This window comes from Archocentrus centrarchus, chromosome 22 (genome assembly GCF_007364275.1).
Source record: "Archocentrus centrarchus isolate MPI-CPG fArcCen1 chromosome 22, fArcCen1, whole genome shotgun sequence".
NCBI classification, from domain to species: domain Eukaryota; kingdom Metazoa; phylum Chordata; class Actinopteri; order Cichliformes; family Cichlidae; genus Archocentrus; species Archocentrus centrarchus.
This window is the reverse complement of record NC_044367.1, coordinates 21,325,560-21,346,827: the sequence shown is the minus strand read 5'-3', so window position 1 is coordinate 21,346,827 and position 21,268 is coordinate 21,325,560. Positions and strand designations below refer to the sequence as shown.

General features: G+C 40.5%; 1 gene segment (V, D, J or C); it reads left to right on the top strand.

The window, feature by feature from the left end:
• The window catches only part of LOC115772764 (T-cell receptor beta-1 chain C region-like), an 82,450-nt gene extending 64,926 nt beyond the window's left edge, over nucleotides 1–17,524 (top strand). The window contains 5 exon segments of the C gene segment in view: nucleotides 15,797–15,844; nucleotides 16,396–16,743; nucleotides 16,852–16,875; nucleotides 16,993–17,099; nucleotides 17,199–17,524. Coding sequence covers nucleotides 15,797–15,844; nucleotides 16,396–16,743; nucleotides 16,852–16,875; nucleotides 16,993–17,099; nucleotides 17,199–17,225 — 554 coding nt within the window.
• Nucleotides 17,525–21,268: the final 3,744 nt, after the last annotated feature.

The window sequence follows — 21,268 nt, the reverse complement described above, 5'->3', positions numbered from 1 at the left end:
ACGACGCAACCCCCATGGACCCCGCGGACTACCCCTTTTTCGAGCCCGACATGTGTGAGCCGTGGCTCGCTTCTGAATGCGATTCACGGTACGTGGGCACTCGCCTGGCCCTGGGAGGGCCCGGCTGGAGGAAGAAACCTCAGCGTCGCCGCCTCCCACCTCTGTCTCAAGCTTCCTCACAGCAGCTGCCTGCCATGACAGCTACCACCTCTCCCTCTGCCATTACAGAGATAGGTGTGGGTGGCTATTTCTCTTCCCCTTCGCAACGGAAGACGCCACTCACACCACCCCCACTAACCTGCTCTTCGCCCGCCGCGTTCTTGGCTCAGATGTGGGACGTGGACGAAGAGCCTAACACCACCGCGCTTCCTGTTTACACAGGCAGGAGGAAGCGCGGCTCTCGGCGGCGAAATTGTCAGCCTTCGCCTGCCGCAGCTATGGACTCTGTTCAGCCCCAGCTCACCCCTGTTTCCCCTGCCAGACCACCAGTTAACCGGCTTCCTGTGAGTAAACATGCCCCTTTGTTGCATGAAGAGCCTTCGTGGGAAAATACGGGCTATTCGTGTTTCGTGTCTCCGCAAGGAGAATGTTATTGGTATAAGGACAGTGTGGAGATACTGGACTCTCCTTTGCTAGTGGAAGCCTACGACTCCATAAAGAGTGATCAGATGTCAAGTGGCTTTGTACAACTGAACCATACTTTTCCTGCATTCAAGCCTGATACTGGTAAAGACCTCTTGTCTTCTTCTGCTGAGACTGCTTTTGTTTGTGAGACTCCTACAACCCATCCTGCAAGATTCAAGTTATCCAAGACCATTTCCAACAATATAACCACTGTGAGAACTGAGTTTGTGGAGCCAGCTAATAGTGTCAGTTTGCATTCTTCTGATAGTCTAAAACAGGACCTTTCGGATTATGTTTCTGAACTATGTGAACAGTGGCTCAAACAACCCAGTGAGGGAAACAAGAAAGCCACTGTGCATTGTTTAAACAGTTTAGTGTCAGGTTTTCCCTGGCTTCTGGACTCCTTGCCTATTTTTGTTAAAGACTTTGTTAGTGAAATAATTCCCTCTGTGGTTAAAGTATCGACATCTGAAGAGACTGTTAGACACCCAGAACCTGCACCCATTCCTGCTCCTCGGGTGAGGAGCACCCAGCCCTCGTCTTCAGTCAGCACTTCAGAGCCCTTAGCTCCCTCTGCTCACTCAGCTCCCTTAGCTCCCTCTGCTCACTCAGCTCCCTCTGCTCACTCAGCTCACCTTGCCCCAGCTCCTTTAGCCCCAGCTCCCTCCGCTCACCTTGCATCAGAGCCTTCAGCTCCTGCATCAGCCGCCTCAGAGCCTTCAGCTCCCTCTGCTCGCCCTGCTCGCCCTGCATCGGAGCCTTCAGCTCCCTCTGCTCGCCCTGCTCGCCCTGCTCCCTTAGCTCCAGCTCCCTCTGCTCGCCCTGCTCGCCCTGCTCACCCTGCATCGGAGCCTTCGGCTCCCTCTGCTCGCCCTGCTCACCCTGCATCGGAGCCTTCGGCTCCCTCTGCTCGCCCTGCTCACCCTGCATCGGAGCCTTCGGCTCCCTCTGCTCGCCCTGCTCACCCTGCATCGGAGCCTTCGGCTCCCTCTGCTCGCCCTGCTCCTTTAGCTCCGGCTGCCTCTGCTCGCCCTGCTCCTTTAGCTCCAGCTTCCCCTGCACCCGTACCTGTTCCGCGGGTGGGGGCAGCCACGGACGGGCTGACCTCTGCACCCGTACCTGTTCCGCGGGTGGGGGCAGCTAGGTCCAAGCCTTTGTATCAGTTTTCAGCGTTAGCTGCAGCAGCAGGGACTCAGTCAGCCTCTGTGGCTCTCCCTCTATCCCAGTCAGCTGTAGCTCCAGCCTCCGCTCTCTCCAGCACTCAGTCAGCCCCGGTGGCTCTGCCTCGCACTCAGTCAGCCCCGGTGGCTCTGCCTCGCACTCAGTCAGCCCCTTTAGTTTTGGTTCCCCCTGCAGCCTCAGTCCCAGTCCCTTTGGTCCCAGCTCCCTCAGCATCAGCTTCAGTTCCTTTAGCGCCCTCAGCTCCACTTACCTTAGCTTCGGTCCCTTCAGTTTTGGTTCCTTTAGTCCCCTCACTCCCTCCTATCACCTCAGCTCCTTCCCCTTCGGCCCCTTTGGTCACTCCCTTAGCTCCCTCCTCTGCTCCGCCTCACCCTGCACCTGCACTTCATCTGCCTTCACCTCCATCTTCAGACTCACCCGATCCATCTGCAAAGCAGCCCCAGTCGTCGGAGGAGATGGCTGCGTGCCCTGCAATGCAGCCAGGGAGTCTCGCTCAGTCCGAGCTGCCGGAGAGTCCTGAGGGTCCTGCGCCAGAGCCCGTGCGTCCCGCTCAGTCCGAGCGTCCTGAGAGTCCTGAGGGTCCTGCGCCAGAGCCCGTGCGTCCCGCTCAGTCCGAGCGTCCTGAGAGTCCTGAGGGTCCTGCGCCAGAGCCCGTGCGTCCCGCTCAGTCCGAGCGTCCTGAGAGTCCTGAGGGTCCTGCGCCAGAGCCCGTGCGGCCCGCTCAGTCCGAGCGTCCTGAGAGTCCTGAGGGTCCTGCGCCAGAGCCCGTGCGTCCCGCTCAGTCCGAGCGTCCGGAGGGTTCCGCTCAGCCCGAGCGCCCTGAGCCAGAGGGTCCTGCGCCAGAGCCTGTGTGTGCTGCTCAGCCAGAACCCGTGCTGGAAAGTCACGCTCTGTCCGAGCCTCCTGTCCTGTCTCGTCGCCGCCGCTGGGATCACGGCCGGCCTCCTGTCCTGTCTCGTCGCCGCCGCTGGGAGCGCGGTCGGCCTCCTGTTCGGCAGCATGGCTCTTTCGAGTTTCCTGGCTCCTTTAAGTTCCCTGGCTCTTCTAGTGTTTCTGAGCCTTTCAAGTGTCTGGAGCCTTTTGAGTACCTTGAGCCTGCTCACCTTCGTCCTCTCCGCCGCCGCTGGGAGCGCGGTCGGCCTCCTGCTCGCCTTCGTCCTCTCCGCCGCCGCTGGGAGCGCGGTCGGCCTCCTGCTCGCCTTCGTCCTCTCCGCCGCCGCTGGGAGCGCGGTCGGCCTCCAGACTTGTGTTTTCTTTTGTTTGGACTTTTTTCCAGCCGTGTGCTGCCGCCTTCTGTTTCATTCCTGGTTTGTTTTTTGGACATTGTTGCTCCTTGGGATTTTGTTTTGTTTTTGTCTCGAGCCCTCCGTCCTGGTCCCCCGCCGCCCGCCCAGGTCTGGCTTTTGTTTTCGTGTTTTGGGCCGTCTGGAGCCGGCCCTTGAGGGGGGGGTACTGTCATGGTCCTGGGCCGGTGGCCCAGTGTTTTGGTTTCTATTTGTGAAGTTCTGTTCTATTTCTAGTTTTGGTTATAGTTTAGTATTTGAATCTTAGTTTCTTTGTTTTCTGTTTTTCATGTTCTGGTTTTCCCTATACTCCCGTGTGTGTGTGTGTGTGTAAGTCATGACCCTCTTGTATTTAGGTTCCCTTTGGTTTAGTTCTGTTTCTTAGTGTCTCTCCTTTGTCCCAGGTCTGGTTTAGTTGGTCATGTTCTCACTCCCTTTGTCAGTCTGTTAAGTCAGCATGTTTTTGGTTAGGTCAGTTCCTGTTTTATTTTGACAGTCTTGTGTCCCTTGTGCTTTGTGTTTAGTTTTGCTTCCCCTTTGTCATTAGTCTCATTTGGTTCACCTGTCATCCCCTGTTGTTTCCACTTGCCCTAATTCCCTTGTGTGTATTTAAGCCCTGAGTCTTCCTTTGTTCATTGTTGCGTCGTCGTCATTGTTTCACCCTAGTGTTCCCCTCCTAGCTGTGTGTTTTGGTTTTTGGTTTCTCCCAGGCTTCTAGTTTGTTCCTGCCCTGGTGGAGATTTAGAGTTTTGTATTTTTTGTATTTTTTGAAATAAAGTCGTTTTTAGTTTACATCTGCGTCAGTCCTGCACTTGGGTCCTTTCCCTCCGCACACAGCCCCTCATCGTGACAAGGATTGACTGCAGTCATGATGACAGCAGCTTAGCAGCCATGCTGTGGTACCAACAGAGTGCTCAGTCTATGAGCCTCATTGGGTACACAGTGCTCCAGGGTGAACCAACCTATGAGAACCACTTTAAAGACCGGTTTCAGATAATCAGAAACGACACACTGAAAGGCTGTCTGATCATCAGAAACCTCAATCTATCAGACTCAGCCGTGTATTTCTGCGCTGCCAGCACACAGTGCTGTGGTTTCATATCACTGCTGTACTAAAAACCTCCTACAGCAAACTAATGACAGCAGCAAGCAGTTTCTGTTATTTGGAAGAGGAAGATGTTCTTTTTATCAGGATAAAATTGGGGTGTACCAAATGTATGCATTCTTTATGAAGTGTAGTGTAACTATACATATGTCACAAATATCTCTCTGGAATTTTATCAAACTGCTTGCACCTATTTTCAAATTTAACTACAGTTTGGTAGTGTATTTTTTTGTTTATAATTTGAGCTTTACAGTAACAAACTGTTAATTTTTTCCATTCTGATTTTGCTTTTGAGTTTCTGCTGTAATCTCAATAACACTGTTTTATAACAGTGAAACGTATTAAGGCACACATGATCTTATAGCTAGTTGGACCTGATCCGACCTGATCCAACCTGGTTTTGCTCTGATGAGTTGTTTTGAAATAATACATATTACTATTTATTTTAAGGCAAATTTATTGCCATGCATAAAGGCAAAGGGTGTTTGTAAAACATTTTTTAAACTGTAGAAAAAAATCCTACACCAAAATATGACATTATAAAATATTAACTTATAAAGCAGTAAAATTAACTTGATCAAAACTAATATAGATTTTAAGAGAGCTCTTACACATTTTACCGTACACGTTGTTATAATTTCAAAAAGTAATATGACAGTGTTGTTGTTGCTGTTGTTGTTGTGTGGGACATAATTTTACCATACAATTATAGTGGATGTAATATAGCAATTATTCAGAAGATCTGAACTGGAATTGGACATCAGAATTTTGTTGACTTTTCATGTTTTGTTTATTACTTTCATGGCTTATTCTTAGCTTTAATTAAAATGTATATACACTTACTTTCACTTGCTTAGGATAATGCAATAAATACAATGAAATAATTGTCACTGAAGGCTAATTATATGTACAAAATATTGGTAACATCTGCCAGTTTTCACACTGGTAGCTGTGGCTTGTTTGGTTTGATATTTATTAAGTGTATCTAAGACAAAACAGTAACACTCTTTAAATTAATGTAGAATTAGGCTGACATATGAGAACAATTTGGTGTATTTATTTTTAACTTCAGAAAGAAACTAATGGCTATTACCAAACACCTATCACACAAATAAGCATGCACTAATATTGTAAAGTCCAACTAGTACATCTGTGTGTGCACACCAAAAGAGTTTAGATCATGCAGTATTCATTGGAGGTAGCAGCATCATTTGGAAATCCTAATATTGCATAAAAATCTGCCCTCACTCAGCATGCACGTTCACAGTTAGTCCAATAAGGGGTGAAGACTGCAGGTTAACTTTGAAGCTTTTACTACAAGTAAATCTGTGAAAGGAGGACAGAATAAACTCAATGATCATGATTACAAGTTAGAAACAAACAAGCCTAAAGAAGAAAGAGAATTCACATAGTTCAGTCCAGGTGACCAGCAGATATAGTGGTTAGTTCATTTAGCAGTAAAGTGATATAAACTGCCTCCTTCAGTCCTGTAAGCACGGCTGTCACAGTGCTCTGCAGAAAGGAAATGAAGCTGCAGTTGGCTTGGTGGCCACTGGGACACTGTTGCTGTACAAAGGAAGCCCTTCAGATTCTCTGAATGAAAAACTGTGGGTTAAACACATCTTGTTTCACAAGCTTTGACTGCAGCAGTGCAATAAGTTGCATCACTGCTGCGCCTGTTCAGCCTGTTGTGAATATAAATGTAGAAAGTTGATTCATTTTTATATTTGTATTTCTTATGGTATAATCTCTGTAAAAATGAAGCTGCTCTTGTTTGGGCTTCTTATATTCACTGGTAAGAGTATTTATACTTATATTAGACAACTGTAATTTCTCTGGTCATTCTTCATTATTTTTATTCATTGAATTTGTTGATTTGTCTGTTTTCTTGTTTTCCAGATTTCTCCCATGGTGTTAAAATTCAGCAGCCTCTGTTTATTTTCAGCCATGAAGGAGCCCAAGATGTAACACTGCAGTGTGAACAAGATGACAGTAATCATTACTACATGTACTGGTACAGACAAAGCAGTAGCGGGAAACTGGAGTTAGTGACATTTTCTTTAAGTCAAGGTTCCTGGAACATTGAAGCTCCTTTTGAAAAAACAAAGTACACCATGTCTCGGCTTTCTGTGCTGAACTCCACTCTGCAGATACACCCTGTTGAGGCTGGAGACTCGGCTCTGTATTACTGTGCCTCCAGTATAGCACAGTGATTCAGAAAGCCTCTGCAGCTAAACAACAACCTCAGGAGAAAGTCAGGAAGAGATGAGGAGGAGGGATAAATGTGAAGGCTCATGTGTTGAACTCTGAAGGCTCCTTCAGTGATATACCAGAGTGACATGAATGAATAAAATACATTTTATAAACAAAAATAAAAAACATTCATTAATAAATATAAAGTACAAGAACTGCCTCTGCACAGTTCAGTCATGTCTCTGCATCACCACAAAGTTGATCTGTTCAGATAAGAGAGCAGGTGTTGGCACAGTAAATATATTTTTGCTACAGTCAGTATTATTGTCCTGAACAGTTTGTAATCCATGTCTGTGCTTTAGTTTCTACTTTATTTATTTATTTGTTTATTTATTTGTTTAGGTATGTGTTCAGTTTTGTGGGATCAAACTCAAAAGATTATCACATACTAACCTCTACTGGGCTTATGTGGGATAGCAGTTTTCCTGAATGAGGTACAATTTATACAGCTACAGAACGGTGACATGCAGTCATAAAATGATCAAAGTTTGCACTATTAACTCTCTATTTAGTGAAATTGTGGGTTTAAGTATGAGAACCATTCTTGTGCTTCTAATATCTTAAGATTTTTAAAAGATAAATTAAGCAGGTATAATAAGTAAATACTTTTTGAATAACCCCAAAGTGTAGCCCAAATTTTCAGTGGACCAAATGGAACTAAGTACATTTATTTACACCTAATTACAGTTTTACAGTAGTTGTATTTCCCTGTTGGGTTCAGTATGCGACTACTTTTCTTAGCTGTAACCTTTGTGGTGCAAAATCTCATGAATAAAAGTTTAAAATTGGCTATAACATTGCTACGCACACTTTGATTTTATTCTGAAATGACTAATTCTGCATCCAGACTATAACAACTTTGACACTTGCAGAAAGTGAGATACCAAAGAGTGACTACATTACAACTAACCTGCTTAATATTGTTAAAACAGTCTGTGTACCACCAGAACATCTCTGATCTGTCCACAAGCTCTTTAGTGATAAAGTATCAGGCAGAGTCCATCAGGCTGGCCACCTCCTGATTGCATACAGGGCTTTTCCTCCCTAGAGTCCCACAGCACACAGGTTCCTACAGGTAGTTTGCAGTCCAGTCCGTTTACAAAAACTCAACACATGCCCTGATTAAAAAATAGATCCTCCTTCCAATAAAAATCAGATGAATAAATAATCAGCCCGGCCAAGATGAAAATTATTTTCGTTTAAAGGTGTGCTTACTTCCTGTGTCTCCACCCATGGGTTTCCTCCTTTCTCCCCCTTTAATAGAGAAGAGTCCAAACCCACACCAATCAGCTTCCCCCCAGTACTGAACTCGAAAAACTGGAGCTCGCACCTGGACTAGAAGAATCTCCACTCCCACACGGGTGTGGGCTACATCTCACATATCATGATCTTCCATTGATTGCAATAATAATAGTAAAAATAAGTCAAAAAAGCAGCCTCACAAAGCCAGAATTAAGATATCCAGACAGAGAGACTGCAAAGGTAATCAGGCCCATAGTGTCAGTAAAATCTGCTAACCACTGGCTTAATCCCAAATCATGTGATCATGTGACCTCATCTTTCTTTTGCACTAAATTCAGTGACGTTTGCATCAGACGCATCATTCCACTGAAGACAGCTGATCGCTAACATGTTTGTAGCAGTTATTTACCTCTCATTTTTTATTCACTCTGGTGGGTGTTTTGTATTTATTCAAGCTTTATTAATCGCTACATTAAATTCTTAGATAACTTCAAATTGACAACATAAATTCACTTTTGAATAAATTCACTTTTCTCTGTTTTGTCTCCCATGGCTTGTAGGTCTCACTGTTGTTGTTCTTCAGTCTGGAGATCAAATGTCTGACCCAGGGGGAACAGTGACACTGGACTGCAAAATGGGTTCAGGGTTCAGCATGAGTGGCTACACCATGCTCTGGTACAGACAGAACCACCACGGAGCTCAAATCGAGTTCCTTGTAAAGGAATATGATAAACCTGTGGGGCGCTTAAAATCATTTATTGATACGTCTAAAAACAACTTCTCCCTACAAATAAGTGAGCTGTCCCTCAATGACAGCAGCACCTACTACTGTGCTGCCAGTCACAGTGATACACACAGAACAGATCGTCATACAAATAACAAGTGTGTCTGTCACAGATGATGTAAAGCAGGAAGGAGCTGCGGCTTGTTTGGTTTTAAATGTCAGAGAGCATTTGTTAGATGGAGCACTCACAGTCTTCAAACTGATACAGAGTTAGGCTGAAATGAGAGAACAATTTGGTGCATTTATTTTTGATATCTGATAGAAACTAATAAATAATAATAAATAAGCACAAATAAGCATGCCAAAACATTTTAAAGTTACGTGTTTCTGTCAGACTAGTACATCTGAGTGTGCACACCAAGAGTTTAGATCATGCAGTATTTATTGGCTGTAACAGCTTTTACTGTAAACACCTGTAAAACTGAGAAAATATAGTGAGAATAAACTCAATGATCATGATTACAAGTTAGAAACAAACAAGACCAAAGAAGGAAGAGAATTCACATAGTTCAGTCCAGGTGACCAGCAGATATAGTGGTTAGTTCATTGAGCAGTAAAGTGATATAAACTGCCTCCTTCAGTCCTGTAAGCACAGCTGTCACAGTGCTCTGCAGAAAGGAAATGAAGCTGCAGTTGGCTTGGTGGCCACTGGGACACTGTTGCTGTACAAAGGAAGCCATTCAGATTCTCTGAATGGAAAACTGTGGGTTAAACACATCTTGTTTCACAAGCTTTGACTGCAGCAGTGCAATAAGTTGCATCACTGCTGCGCCTGTTCAGCCTGTAATAAATATAAATGTAGAAAATTTATTCATTTTAATATTTGTATTTCTTATGGTATAATCACTGTAAAAATGAAGCTGCTCTTGTTTGTGCTTCTTATATTCACTGGTAAGAGTATTTATACTTATATTAGACAACTGTAATTTCTCTGGTCATTCTTCATTATTTTTATTCATTGAATTTGTTGATTTGTCTGTTTTCTTGTTTTCCAGATTTCTCCCATGGTGTTAAAATTCAGCAGCCTCCATTTATTTTCAGCCAAGATGGAACCCAAGAAGTAATCCTGCAGTGTGAACATGATGACAGTAATCATTACTACATGTACTGGTACAGACAAAGCAGCAGTGGGAAACTGGAGCTAGTGGCATTTTCTATTAATAAAGACATTTCAAACATTGAAGCTCCTTTTGGAAAATCAAAGTACACCATGTCTCGGCCTTCCGTGCTGAATTCCAGTCTGCAGATACACCCTGTTGAGGCTGGAGACTCGGCTCTGTATTACTGTGCCTCCAGTATAGCACAATGATTCAGAAAGCCTCTGCAGCTAAACAACAACCTCAGGAAAAAAATCAGGAAGACATGATGAGGAGGGATAAATGTGAAGGCTCACGTGTTGCACTCTGAAGGCTCCTTCAGTGATATAGCAGTGTGACACGAATGGATAAAAGAAATCTTATAAGCACAAATAAAGAACATTTATTAATAAATATAAAGTACAAGAACTGCCTCTACACAGTTCAGTCAAGTCTCTGCATCACCACAAAGTTGATCTGTTCAGATAAGTGAGCAGGTGTTGGTACAGTAAAAATATTTTTGCCACATTTAGTCCTGAACAGTTTGTAATCCGTGTTGCTCTACTTTGGTTTCTGCTTTATTTGTGTATTTATTCATTTTGGTGAGTGTTAAATTTGATGGAATCAAGTTCGGAATATTATCACATACTGACCTCTACTGGGTTTATGTGGGATAACAATTAAAACAAAGAAAGTGCTGTTTTTAAAGCTACATTTAATGAAATTGTGGGCTTAATTATGAGAATAGTTCTTGTACTGCTAATCATTTAGTTACTCTTAAATGTCAAACATGTAAATATATATGTCAGCTACTAAAAATGTGATTGATCAGATATTTCATTATGTAATTAACTAAGTTATGAAACATCCCAAAAATATATTGTAAAGCATAAATTAACAATGTGAAACAGCATAATCAAAATAAACCCAAAATATAATGTACTATATGTTAAGTTTACTCCAGGCTCGGTTGCAATACAGCTTTAAGGAATTTGTACTAAACTACTGTGTTCAGTTTATGATTACTTTGGTTAGTTGTAAGCTTCATGGTGTAAAATATATCAAATAAATGTTGGGATTTTACATCAGTACCCACTCGCAATTTTTATATTATTCTTACATGGCTCAGTCTGCAGCCACACTATAATTACCTTTCGTGCTTAATTCATGCTATGAAGGTAAATGTTGTACTTTTCCTTTAGGAAATTTTAGACGGTATGACATATATTGTAAGTTTTGTTGTTCTAGTTTAACAGCTTTACACCTACACAATTCGAGATGATGTCATAATTTGTCAAAATGTCCGTTAAATTATATAAATTGTATCACTTATGTGATTAATACATTTTTACGCACTGGACCGTTGCCGCATAAATTAGTTCATAAGTAAAGACGCATTTAACTCTTTTCTGGTACAATGATAAAACTAACTTCACATAAAATAGCTTCTGTTCTTTATTCTGATACTGTCTTATTATTTTATACTAAATTTCTGGTTCAACTTACAGTTTCCTTCTTAAGGTTACAGTACCAGACGGAGTGAACGCGTTAAAGGATCACTTATAGCGTCTGTCACTTTACTTGCTGATAACTGATTGGATAAAGGGCTGTGACCACCAGAGATGTCACTTCCTCTGAGCAGCTACAAACACAAGTAAAAGAAGTTTCTTTTTTTTAGTTCCCTCCCTTCCTGCTTCTTTTCTTAGCTGTCACAGAAATAGCAGCAGTCAGGTCGGAGCCCGTTCAGCCGTCAGGCAGCCCGACCTGCGCAGCTGCTCTCACAGGCAGAGATGGAGGCTGAGATAGGGAGAAGCTGGGTGGGGGGAGGCGAGGGGAGAGAACGAAAAAGACGCGAGGTTTTTGTGTGATGCTTTTTCACCGTGGGGACAGGGGGCCACGGTGATACAAACCCATAGAGCCGCCGTACAAAAACCTCCTCCCATTAAAATCCATTGTGTAGACTGCTACAGGCAGCCTAAAATGCTGGGAGAGCAGAAAAATCACTAATCTGAACGCGCCTGGGATGGTAGAACACTTTGGTAGTGAAAAGATGTTTATATGCAAAAATTTTAAGGGATAAAACATTTTTAAAGTCCTGCAATTTATAAATGCAGCTTTTGGATGTTTGTGTTACCACCTCAACAAACGCATAACAAATTCGGACATTGTGAAGCTCAGTCTCCATGTTTAAAGTGTTTAAACATCATCTGGATTATTAGAATATGTGTAAAGATGATGTTACTGGAAAGTTTTGAAAGTTTTTGGTTGAAGAGGCCCTCAGTGTGACTCTGGGAGTGAAGCTCACTTTGGAAAAGGAACAAAACTCACTGTTTTAGGTAAGTTGGAGATCTCAAAACTTTGGTTCACTCCATTAAACTTCAAATGATGTAAATGTTGGTGACAGTGCAGGAAAAATTTGTTCTCATAAAAATTAAAAATTATTGAGCTGAACACAGAGCACTGTGAGCTATAATAATCCTGCTTACTTCGGCCAAGGAACCAAACTGACAGTTTTAGGTAAATATTTCACTTTACTTCCATTTACTGATTAAGAAGACTTTGGCTACAGCCTTAGTATTAACAGAAGTATTCATAAAGTCTATGTTCAAAGATTATTCAGGTACAAAAACAGTTTCATGCTGAGTATTTTGCACTGTGACCAACACTCAACCTGCTTACTTTGGCCAAGGAACCAAACTGACAGTTTTAGGTAAATATTTCACTTTTGTACCGTGTTTCAATCATTGTAACTTTATTTAGAGGCTTAGTATTTACCCAAGTGCCAGTAAAGACTCTTGTCAAACATTATTCTGGTACAAAAGGAGTTTCATGCTGAGTATTTTGCACTGTGACCTACACTGATCCTGCTTACTTTGGCCAAGGAACCAAACTGACAGTTTTAGGTAAATATTTCATTTTAATATCATGCTGTGGTAAATGTGACTTTGATTGGAGTATTAGTGTTGACAGGAGTGTTAGTAAAGACTATCCTCAAAGGTTATTCTGGAACAAATAGAGTTTCATGCTCAGTACTTTTGCACTGTGACAAACCAGTGAAGCTTACTTTGGAAAAGGAACCAAACTGACAGTTTTAGGTAAATATTTCACTTTACTCTGTTCCAATAAACGTACCTTTGTTCTGAGGCTTAGTATTAACAGATGTATTAATAAGGACTGTCCTCAGAGATAATTCTGGCACAAAAAGAGTTTCATGCTCAGTACTTTTGCACTGTGACAATGCTAACGAAGCTTACTTTGGCCAAGGAACCAAACTCACAGTTTTAGGTAAATATTTCATTTTAATTCTGTGTTTTAATAAATGTGACTTTGACTGGAGCCTTAGTGTTAACAGGAGTGTTAGTGAAGTCCTCAGAGATATGTGAGGAACAAAAAGAGTTTCATGCTGAGTATTTTGCACTGTGACCACCGGCAATCCTGCTTACTTTGGCCAAGGAACCAAACTGACAGTTTTAGGTAAATATTTAATTTTAATTCTGTGTTTTAATAAATGTGACTTTGACTGGAGCCTCAGTGTTGACAGGAGTGTTAGTGAAGTCCTCAGAGATATGTGAGGAACAAAAAGAGTTTCATGCTGAGTATTTTGCACTGTGACCACCGGCAATCCTGCTTACTTTGGCCAAGGAACCAAACTGACAGTTTTAGGTAAATATTTAATTTTAATTCTGTGTTTCGATAAATGTCACTTTGATTAGAGTCTTAGTGTTGACAGGAGTGTTAGTGAAGTCCTCAGAGAAATGTGTGGCAGAAAAAGAGTTTGATGCTGAGTATTTTGCACTGTGACAAACGCTGAAGCTTACTTTGGAAAAGGGACCAAACTGACTGTATTAGGTAAGTGAAGGATGAAATTAATCATATAAATGCATTAAGGTAATCAGTGGGATGGCTGCATAAAGAAACAGAAGGTGCTTACATGTTTAGAGTGCTTTTTGACATTAAGCTTAAGCGCCGTGTCAATAGAGAAGCTTATTTCGGTCCGGGAACAAAACTGACTGTTCTTGGTGAGTAAAACTTTATCCACGATGGATTCATCACGAAAACATGTAAAACGTGTTAAAGGACACCTGTTGTTGCTTCAGGGGAAACATTTTGTTTTGTTTTATTTGTTTAACATTTAAACGTTAGTGTAACTGTGTTAGTCTGGAATTACATTAAAAATTAATGCTTTAAAGCTTAAAAGTTTATAGAAGCAAAGTAAAAGAAACATCTGGAGATGTTTTGAGCACTGATTAAGTTCACTGTGCCTCTGGTGGTTCTGAAGCTTTCTTCGGTGGAGGAACTAAATTAACTGTTTTAGGTAAGAAACAAAAATTATACGTACAGTTTGTAGTAAGGTTTGGGTCAAAGAAATAACAAATGTGAAAATCTTCCTAATGTGAGCAGTTTGTTCACAAACTTACTGTATTTGGACTCATTGTAGTCTCAGCTCAGTGCTTTTTGCTCTGAAGCTTGAACGCTGTGCCAATTATGAAGCTTATTTCGGTCAGGGAACAAAACTGACTGTTCTCGGTAAGTGAGAAAAAATCTACATTTCTTTTCATATACATGTTAAAGTGACACTAGTTAAACCAAGTCTGTGGGCTGAGAAAAGTGTTTTACTAAGGTGCTTGTAAAAACTTTTAAACATGAAAAAAAACAAAAGTGGATTTTTAATTTAAAGCAAAGTAAAAGTAAAATCTTTAAAGCAATCAAAAAGTAAAGAAGCAGAGTAGAAGCAGCATCTTGGGCTGTATTGAGCACTGATTCACTTCACTGTGACTCTGGTGCTTCAGAGGCTTACTTTGGTGCAGGAACAAAACTAACTGTTTTAGGTAAGAAACAAAAATTATGTGTGGATATGTCTGAAGTAAGGTCTTAGATACATAAATCAGAACAAATGCAAAAACTTACTACCTTGAGTCGGTTGTTCACAAACTGTATTTGAGATCTTTCTGATCTCAGCTCAGAGCTTTTTGTTCTGAAGCTTGAACGCTGTGTCAGAATGAAGCTTATTTCGGTCAGGGAACAAAACTGACTGTTCTCGGTAAGTGAGAAATCAAAGTTTCTTCTCATAAATCTGTCAAAGTAAAATTAGCTAAAGGAAGTATGTTTGCTTGGAAAAGGTTTTTGTGTTATATTAAACTTGTAAAAGCTTTTTAAAAAGAAATGAACTGCAGTGCAGCATATGTGGATGTTTTAATTTAAAGAAAAGTAACATTAAGTCATTTTCAAAGTGACCAAAAATAAAAAAAAAATAAAGAAGCAGAGTCGAGGCAGCATCTTGGGCTGTTCTGAGCACTGATCAGGTGCACTGTGACTCTGGTGCTGCAGAGGCTTACTTTGGTGCAGGAACAAAATTAACTGTTTTAGGTAAGAAAACATTTTAAAGTTCACTAAATACTCCTGAGGACTGATTTTTGTTAAGATGTTTCTGAACTATAAAATAATAGCAAATACTCAGGGAGACAAAGTTAAAGTCTTTACATGTAAAAAAGTGACAGTTGGAATAATTTCCACGTGGCACGGCTAAAGAGAGGCACTAGGAAGAGTTTTTGTCACAGTAGAGCGTCTCTGTGCTCCTACAACGAGGCTTACTTTGGAGCTGGGACTAAACTCACTGTTTTAGGTAAGAAAACCGCCAACAAAAATCATCTGAGCTTCATCTTCCTCAGGCTGTTTACACGCTGGTATCATAGACAGCATTTGGTAAATGTTTCATTTATATTTAATGTGATGGTAGTGAACAAAGTCTGCAGGTTTTCAAGTTAAAAAGAACTTTATGTGGAGGTTTGTGTGTGTCAGTAGAAATGAGTGTTATCTGTGTTCTCCAGTTAAAGTAGTGTGGCTGTAAAACATTTGGCTCTAAGCCCAGAATATTGTTCTCACACTCAGTTCTTATCAGCTCTGTGAAATACTGTGAGTTTCCAGTCAGAGGCTCACTTTGGAGCTGGAACTAAACTCACTGTTTTAGGTAAGACTGAAAAGATGGATTAAAATAAAAGTAGTAATTACTGATGTCATTTGCTTTGGGATCATACTGTAAATTAGTTGTTTTTATGTCTACCATTTTATAGTTGTGCTTTTCAAAACATATGTAGACAAAATCTGCATTATAATGCAGATGTTTGGCTACATTATGTTTTGGCTGTAAAAAGCTGTTTAGTTCTGAAAAAGAGCACAAAGACAGACAGCAGCTTTCTGCAGTGAAAGCTCGCGTAGTTTTTTCTGCAGCTGTTTATCAGTGTGAACAACTATGAACCTGCTTACTTTGGCAGTGGCACCAAACTCACAGTACTGGGTAAGAAAATGACAAAATAACATTTACATTAATCCTTATTTTTAAAGTTGGTCGTCATCCACTGCTGTAAACCTTAAAACTGCATTTTGGTGATGTCTGAGTCTCTGTTCTGTGACAGAAAAAAAGTGACATCTGAAAAGCTGAATTTAAGTTTCACATGGCTGAGTAATTGTTTGGTATGTGAACTCTCAAATGCTGTGAAAGAAACAAGCTCAAGGTGTATCCAGACGTTGTAAGTCTTGTGAGTTTTTGTGACTGTGACTTGGCATTGTGCTCTGGCACTTATCCTCCTTATTTTGGAGAGGGGACCAAGCTAACAGTTCTTGGTAAGCTCGCTGCAATAATTTGATTTAAAAAAAAAGAAAGAAAGAAAGAAAACAATGTGAGTTTTGTAATCTGGATTCATCTTTTGTGTTTATGTTTTATGTTTGCCTGGTGTAAAGATGTCACATGTGCACAAGATTGGTTATCCAACATTTGTTGTAGCTCTAAAGGCAGTTTGATGCTGTATATGCATCAGTATGATTTTTCTTTGTCCTTTGTCCTTGCAGAGACAGGCAGGGAGATCACTGAACCAGAGGTAGAAATACTGGAACCTTCGAAACACGAGTGCAGAAACAACAAAGACAAAAAAAGGAAGAAGACACTCGTTTGTGTGGCCTCCGGTTTCTACCCCGATCATGTCAGTGTGTCATGGACTATCAGTGGGATTAATGTCACTGATAATGTGGCAACAGATGATGCTGCCCATAAGAATGGCAGTACCTACAGAATCACCAGCAGGCTGAGGGTCTATGCCCCAGAATGGGAAAATCCTGGAAATACATTTAAATGCACAGTCACCTTCTTCAATGGCACAGGATATACATATCATTCCAATGAAATCAGTGGAGTTGAAGGTAACTTCTTTTGGAACTTAATCTTTTTTGCTTTTATTAATATATGCAAATATATGTTCATCATTCTGTCATCTCTTGCTGACTAATAATTTCTTCTTTTTCAAACAGCTCAAGGAAAGGGCATGACAAGAGGTAAATACTGTAACTTATTCCCTCAGTGCATCAGTTCTACCATGATTAACATCACTGACTTTGTTGTTTCACTGCTGTTTCACACGCACTGAATGTTTCTTCTTTGCTTCTCTACAGACACATTTATGACAACAACACAAAATTTCAAGCTCACCTACGCTGTGTTTATTGCCAAGAGCTGCGTCTATGGAGTCTTTGTTGGATTTTTGGTGTGGAAGCTTCAGGTTTGTCCAACACTTACTGTTCTTGACACAACACCTGTTGCCATCTATAATAATAATAGTGATACAAAGGGTTTATTACTTTCTTTCTATATTTTGCAGAGGTCTGGTGGAAAGCAGAGGTACTGAGACCTGAGATGAAGCCTCAACAAATGAGCTCAGATGCAAGTTACCTTGCTCTCTGTAAATATTATTCACAAGCATAGTTTTTCTGTTGCTACAAAACTCTGTGTTAAAGTGCACACTTATGTTAACTGGCCATTCAAATTCTGCACCAAGGGGATTTTTATTTGCTTATTTTTCTTTACATAATAACTGCCTTTCAAATAAACTGATGTTCATTTTTATGGCTACAAAGTAATTTCTGTTTGTGAAATGCTTGTTTGTTTAATTTTCTTCTCAATAAAAATATGTTGGAGTATTTTAAAGTTTGTGTTGTTCTTTTGTAATTTGTCCTGGAAATTATTCTTCAAGTTGTGAAACATATAATATCAGACACTATTAATTTAAAAATAACAATTTGAAAAAGTTATGTTGAGACAGATGAATAATAATATGTCATTTGCTCAAACTTGTGACTGAAATGCTGCAAGAATATCATCCCCCATCTTTGCTCTTATGTCTCAAGTTTTTCCAGAGATTGTGTAAGAGCTGTTTTTTAGCAGCTCATCTTCCAGCCTGTTTTCTGAGAAGTCACGTTATTTTTCTCCCACATAATCTTGAAACATCTCGAGCTTATGAGTCATTCATTTTGCTCATAACAAGATTTTCCATTCAGAAAACAGATGACTAAAAAAAAAAAATTCTGGCGAAATTTATTAAATTAATTTTCATCCAGTAATTTGATTTTAAAAATATTTTCTTGGAATTCAAGTAACTATTTTTTTGAGTCACTTTTTCCACAAACACAAACATTCCTCTCTTAAACAAAGAATATCTTTCTTTAGCTCCGTCAGTAGCAAAATAGGAACATGAATCTAACCCATAACAGGAAATCGGCATTTCATCTGTGTACTGAAGAAGGTCAAAGCTGTTGTTGGTGAGAAGCATGAAACCCTGCAGAGGAGTAGTAAGCGACAGCAAAGGGGAGGATGTGGTCACAGAGCGGCGTGCAGCTCGTTCTCTGTGCTGAGAAACGGCAGAGGTGCAAGCTTTCCGCTTTACCACAACCTCCGGCTCACTGCGTGCACCTGCAGCTTTGCACCGACCCCACACACACACACACACACTCTGCACATCTATGAGCAAACAGATGGAAAAACTTACATTACTGTGTCAACCGAAGCTGCACATTGTAGTAAAACCGTGTCATACATTTTGCAGTGATCTGGCACAGCATTTTGCACCAGATAAAATCAGACTTCAGGCAAATTTCAGCAGCTGGTTTAAAAAAAGAGTCTCTGAGAGACTTAAACGTACAGTGTTTTCTGATCTGTTTCGCGTATACCAGCATAAAATACAGGTTAATATGTGACTGTGCTCAAGAGATAACCTGGACTTTTATGAAAAGCCTCTGCCCAAAGACACTCAAACTGTCAGTTTACATGTTTCCAAGGAGAGAAAAGTTTCTGCTTTTTCCGTTTGTTTCCTTCAAAAACATGTTTTCTTGTCCTCAGGTCAGATAAACAGGAAGCAAAGTCTGTGAAGCAGCAACAGAAATGTGGCACAGCTGCCGTCTGTCAGCAAGATCATTTTGTTCTCTCCTGAATGTGATCCTTTAATGAATTTATAAGCTGCTAATTTTATCACTACATCTGTGGAGTTCATAAAGAAAAGAGCCGGATTTAATATCAACTTTAAAAACACAGTCATAACTGATACGTAGGTGCAGTCATGGTAAAAAGAAAGCACACCCTTTATAAATTCTAAGATTTTACATGTCAGGACATAATGAAAAAAATCTAGCACTCAGGTCTTAAAACTAGGTAAATACAACCTGATGTAAACAATAATACATAGCATATAACATCATGTCATTAGATTCAAGATTGTTTTTATTGTCATGTGTACAGTAAACAGTCAGTTACGCTGAACAATGAAATTCTTATTCTGCACTTCTTCTGCTCCGGTTCAATAATAATAAATATGAAAAAAATTATATAATATTAAAAAGAAGAGTAGAAAAAATGAAATAAGTATTAACAAAGGAACCATACAAAATAGACAATCTATATACATGTTGTTGGTGAGAAAGATAAACCAGGGCATGAAACCCTGCAGAGGAGTAGTGAGCGATAACAAAGACTTATATACAACTTATATTATTCGTTCATAAGTAACTAAGCCAAAGTGCAGAAGCAGAGTGTGTTTCTGTGTGACTTAATCAGTCTCTTGCATCATTGTGGATGAATTTTTGACCACTCTTCTTTACTATGTGGCTTCAGTCCATGGAGGTGTGCAGGCATTTGTTCTCTGTATTCATTTCATTCAGGATGAGTTCAGGCTGGTCTGGGTTGTATCACCTTGACTCTTTTTCTTTTTCAGTCTTTCTGTTGTAGATTTGCTGCTGTGTTTGGGATCATTGCCCTATATTATGACCCAGTTTCAGCCAAGTTTTAGGTATTGGACAGACGGCCTCATATTTGGTATACAGAGGAGTTTACATTCAACTCAATGACTGCAAGGAGCCCAGGTCCTGTGACTGCAAAACAAGCACAAATCATCACCCCTCCACCACTGTGCTTTGCTGTTGGTGTGCGGCGTTTGTGTTGATTTACTGTGTCTGTTTTTTGCCAAACATGGTGCTGTGCATTATGGACAAATATCTCCACTTTGGTCTCATCTGTCAAAAGAACATTGTTCCAAAGGTTTGTTCAAATGCATCTTTGCAAATCTAAGCTGTGCTGCCAGAGAGAAGAGATTTTCTCCTGGCAATTCTTGCAAACAATCCATACTTGTCCGGTCCTTTTTTTTATTGTAATGTCATGAACGTTAACATTTAACATGCTAACCGAGGCCTGTAGAGTCTGAGATCTAAGTCTTGGGTTTTTGCAGTTTCTCTGAAAGTGGGAAAGTCTGACCTTGGGGGTGTTTGCTGGGACGTCCACTCCTGGGAAGATTGGCAGCTGTCTGTAATGTTTTCCACTTGTGATTAATCTTAGAATAAACAGTTTAAAATTGTTTAGGAATGGCCTTGTAACCCTTCCCAGATTTGCTCCTCAGATCAACACTGCACACTAATGGAAGTGCTCACACTCAATTCACAAACCATTTTTGCACATTTTCTTTAAAAAAAAATTTGTTTAAACAGTGACACAATGTAACATGTCTTATTCATCTGAGGTTGTATTTACCTAATTTTAGAACCTGCTAAGGACCAGATTATTTTTATTACAACCTGATTTGCAAAACCTTAGACCTGAAAAGGTTGTACTTTCCTTTTACCATGACTGTAAATCTAAAGATTATTAAACAATTAGTGTATGAAAACATGGCTACATTAAGTAAAATATTAGATGGTATTGTTTATATTCAAATCCAATGATCAATGTGCAGCCTGAAGTACAGTGAATTTGGCTTTATAAATATAATATTTTTAGGAGGTTGTGTGTCTGTGGGTACAATGTCAAACTGTGCTGAGCCAAATCAGCAGACTCCAGGACAAAACTCTGACTTGGTCTTGATTCCAAACCTGATGTGTTGCAGTGTAGATCACACGTGTACTGAAAACTATTCAAGATACTGTATATAAAAGAGAACGCTCCACCAATATACACCTCTCCCTGAGGAGATTGAAGACTGTTAGCTTTGTTTGTAGAGCCAGCGATGCCATCTTAAAGACAGCATTAGAGCATTTATATTGCATTTATGAAAACAACACAAGAACAAAATGTGTGCTGATTGCTGACTGGGATGCTATTCTTTACACATTTTATCTTATTGTTAGAACAGACAGCTGATAGTTACATTAGATATCTCAATAATCCAGTGGAAAACCTTATCTGTCCTAAATTTATGCATTTCATATCTTTTTAGCAATGTCACTGATTTGTTCTGCAAAAGAAAAAAAAAATGTTGCAGTTGTATTCATATTCAGTTTCCAGCAAGTGAATGAGAACCTTTAGTACTCATGTTGGGCGACCCCTTGTGGTGCAAAGTGGAACATTCAGCACAGGTGCATCAGATACAGTCATTAAAGTCAACCCAAGTTGTAATAAAATATGACCTTTATT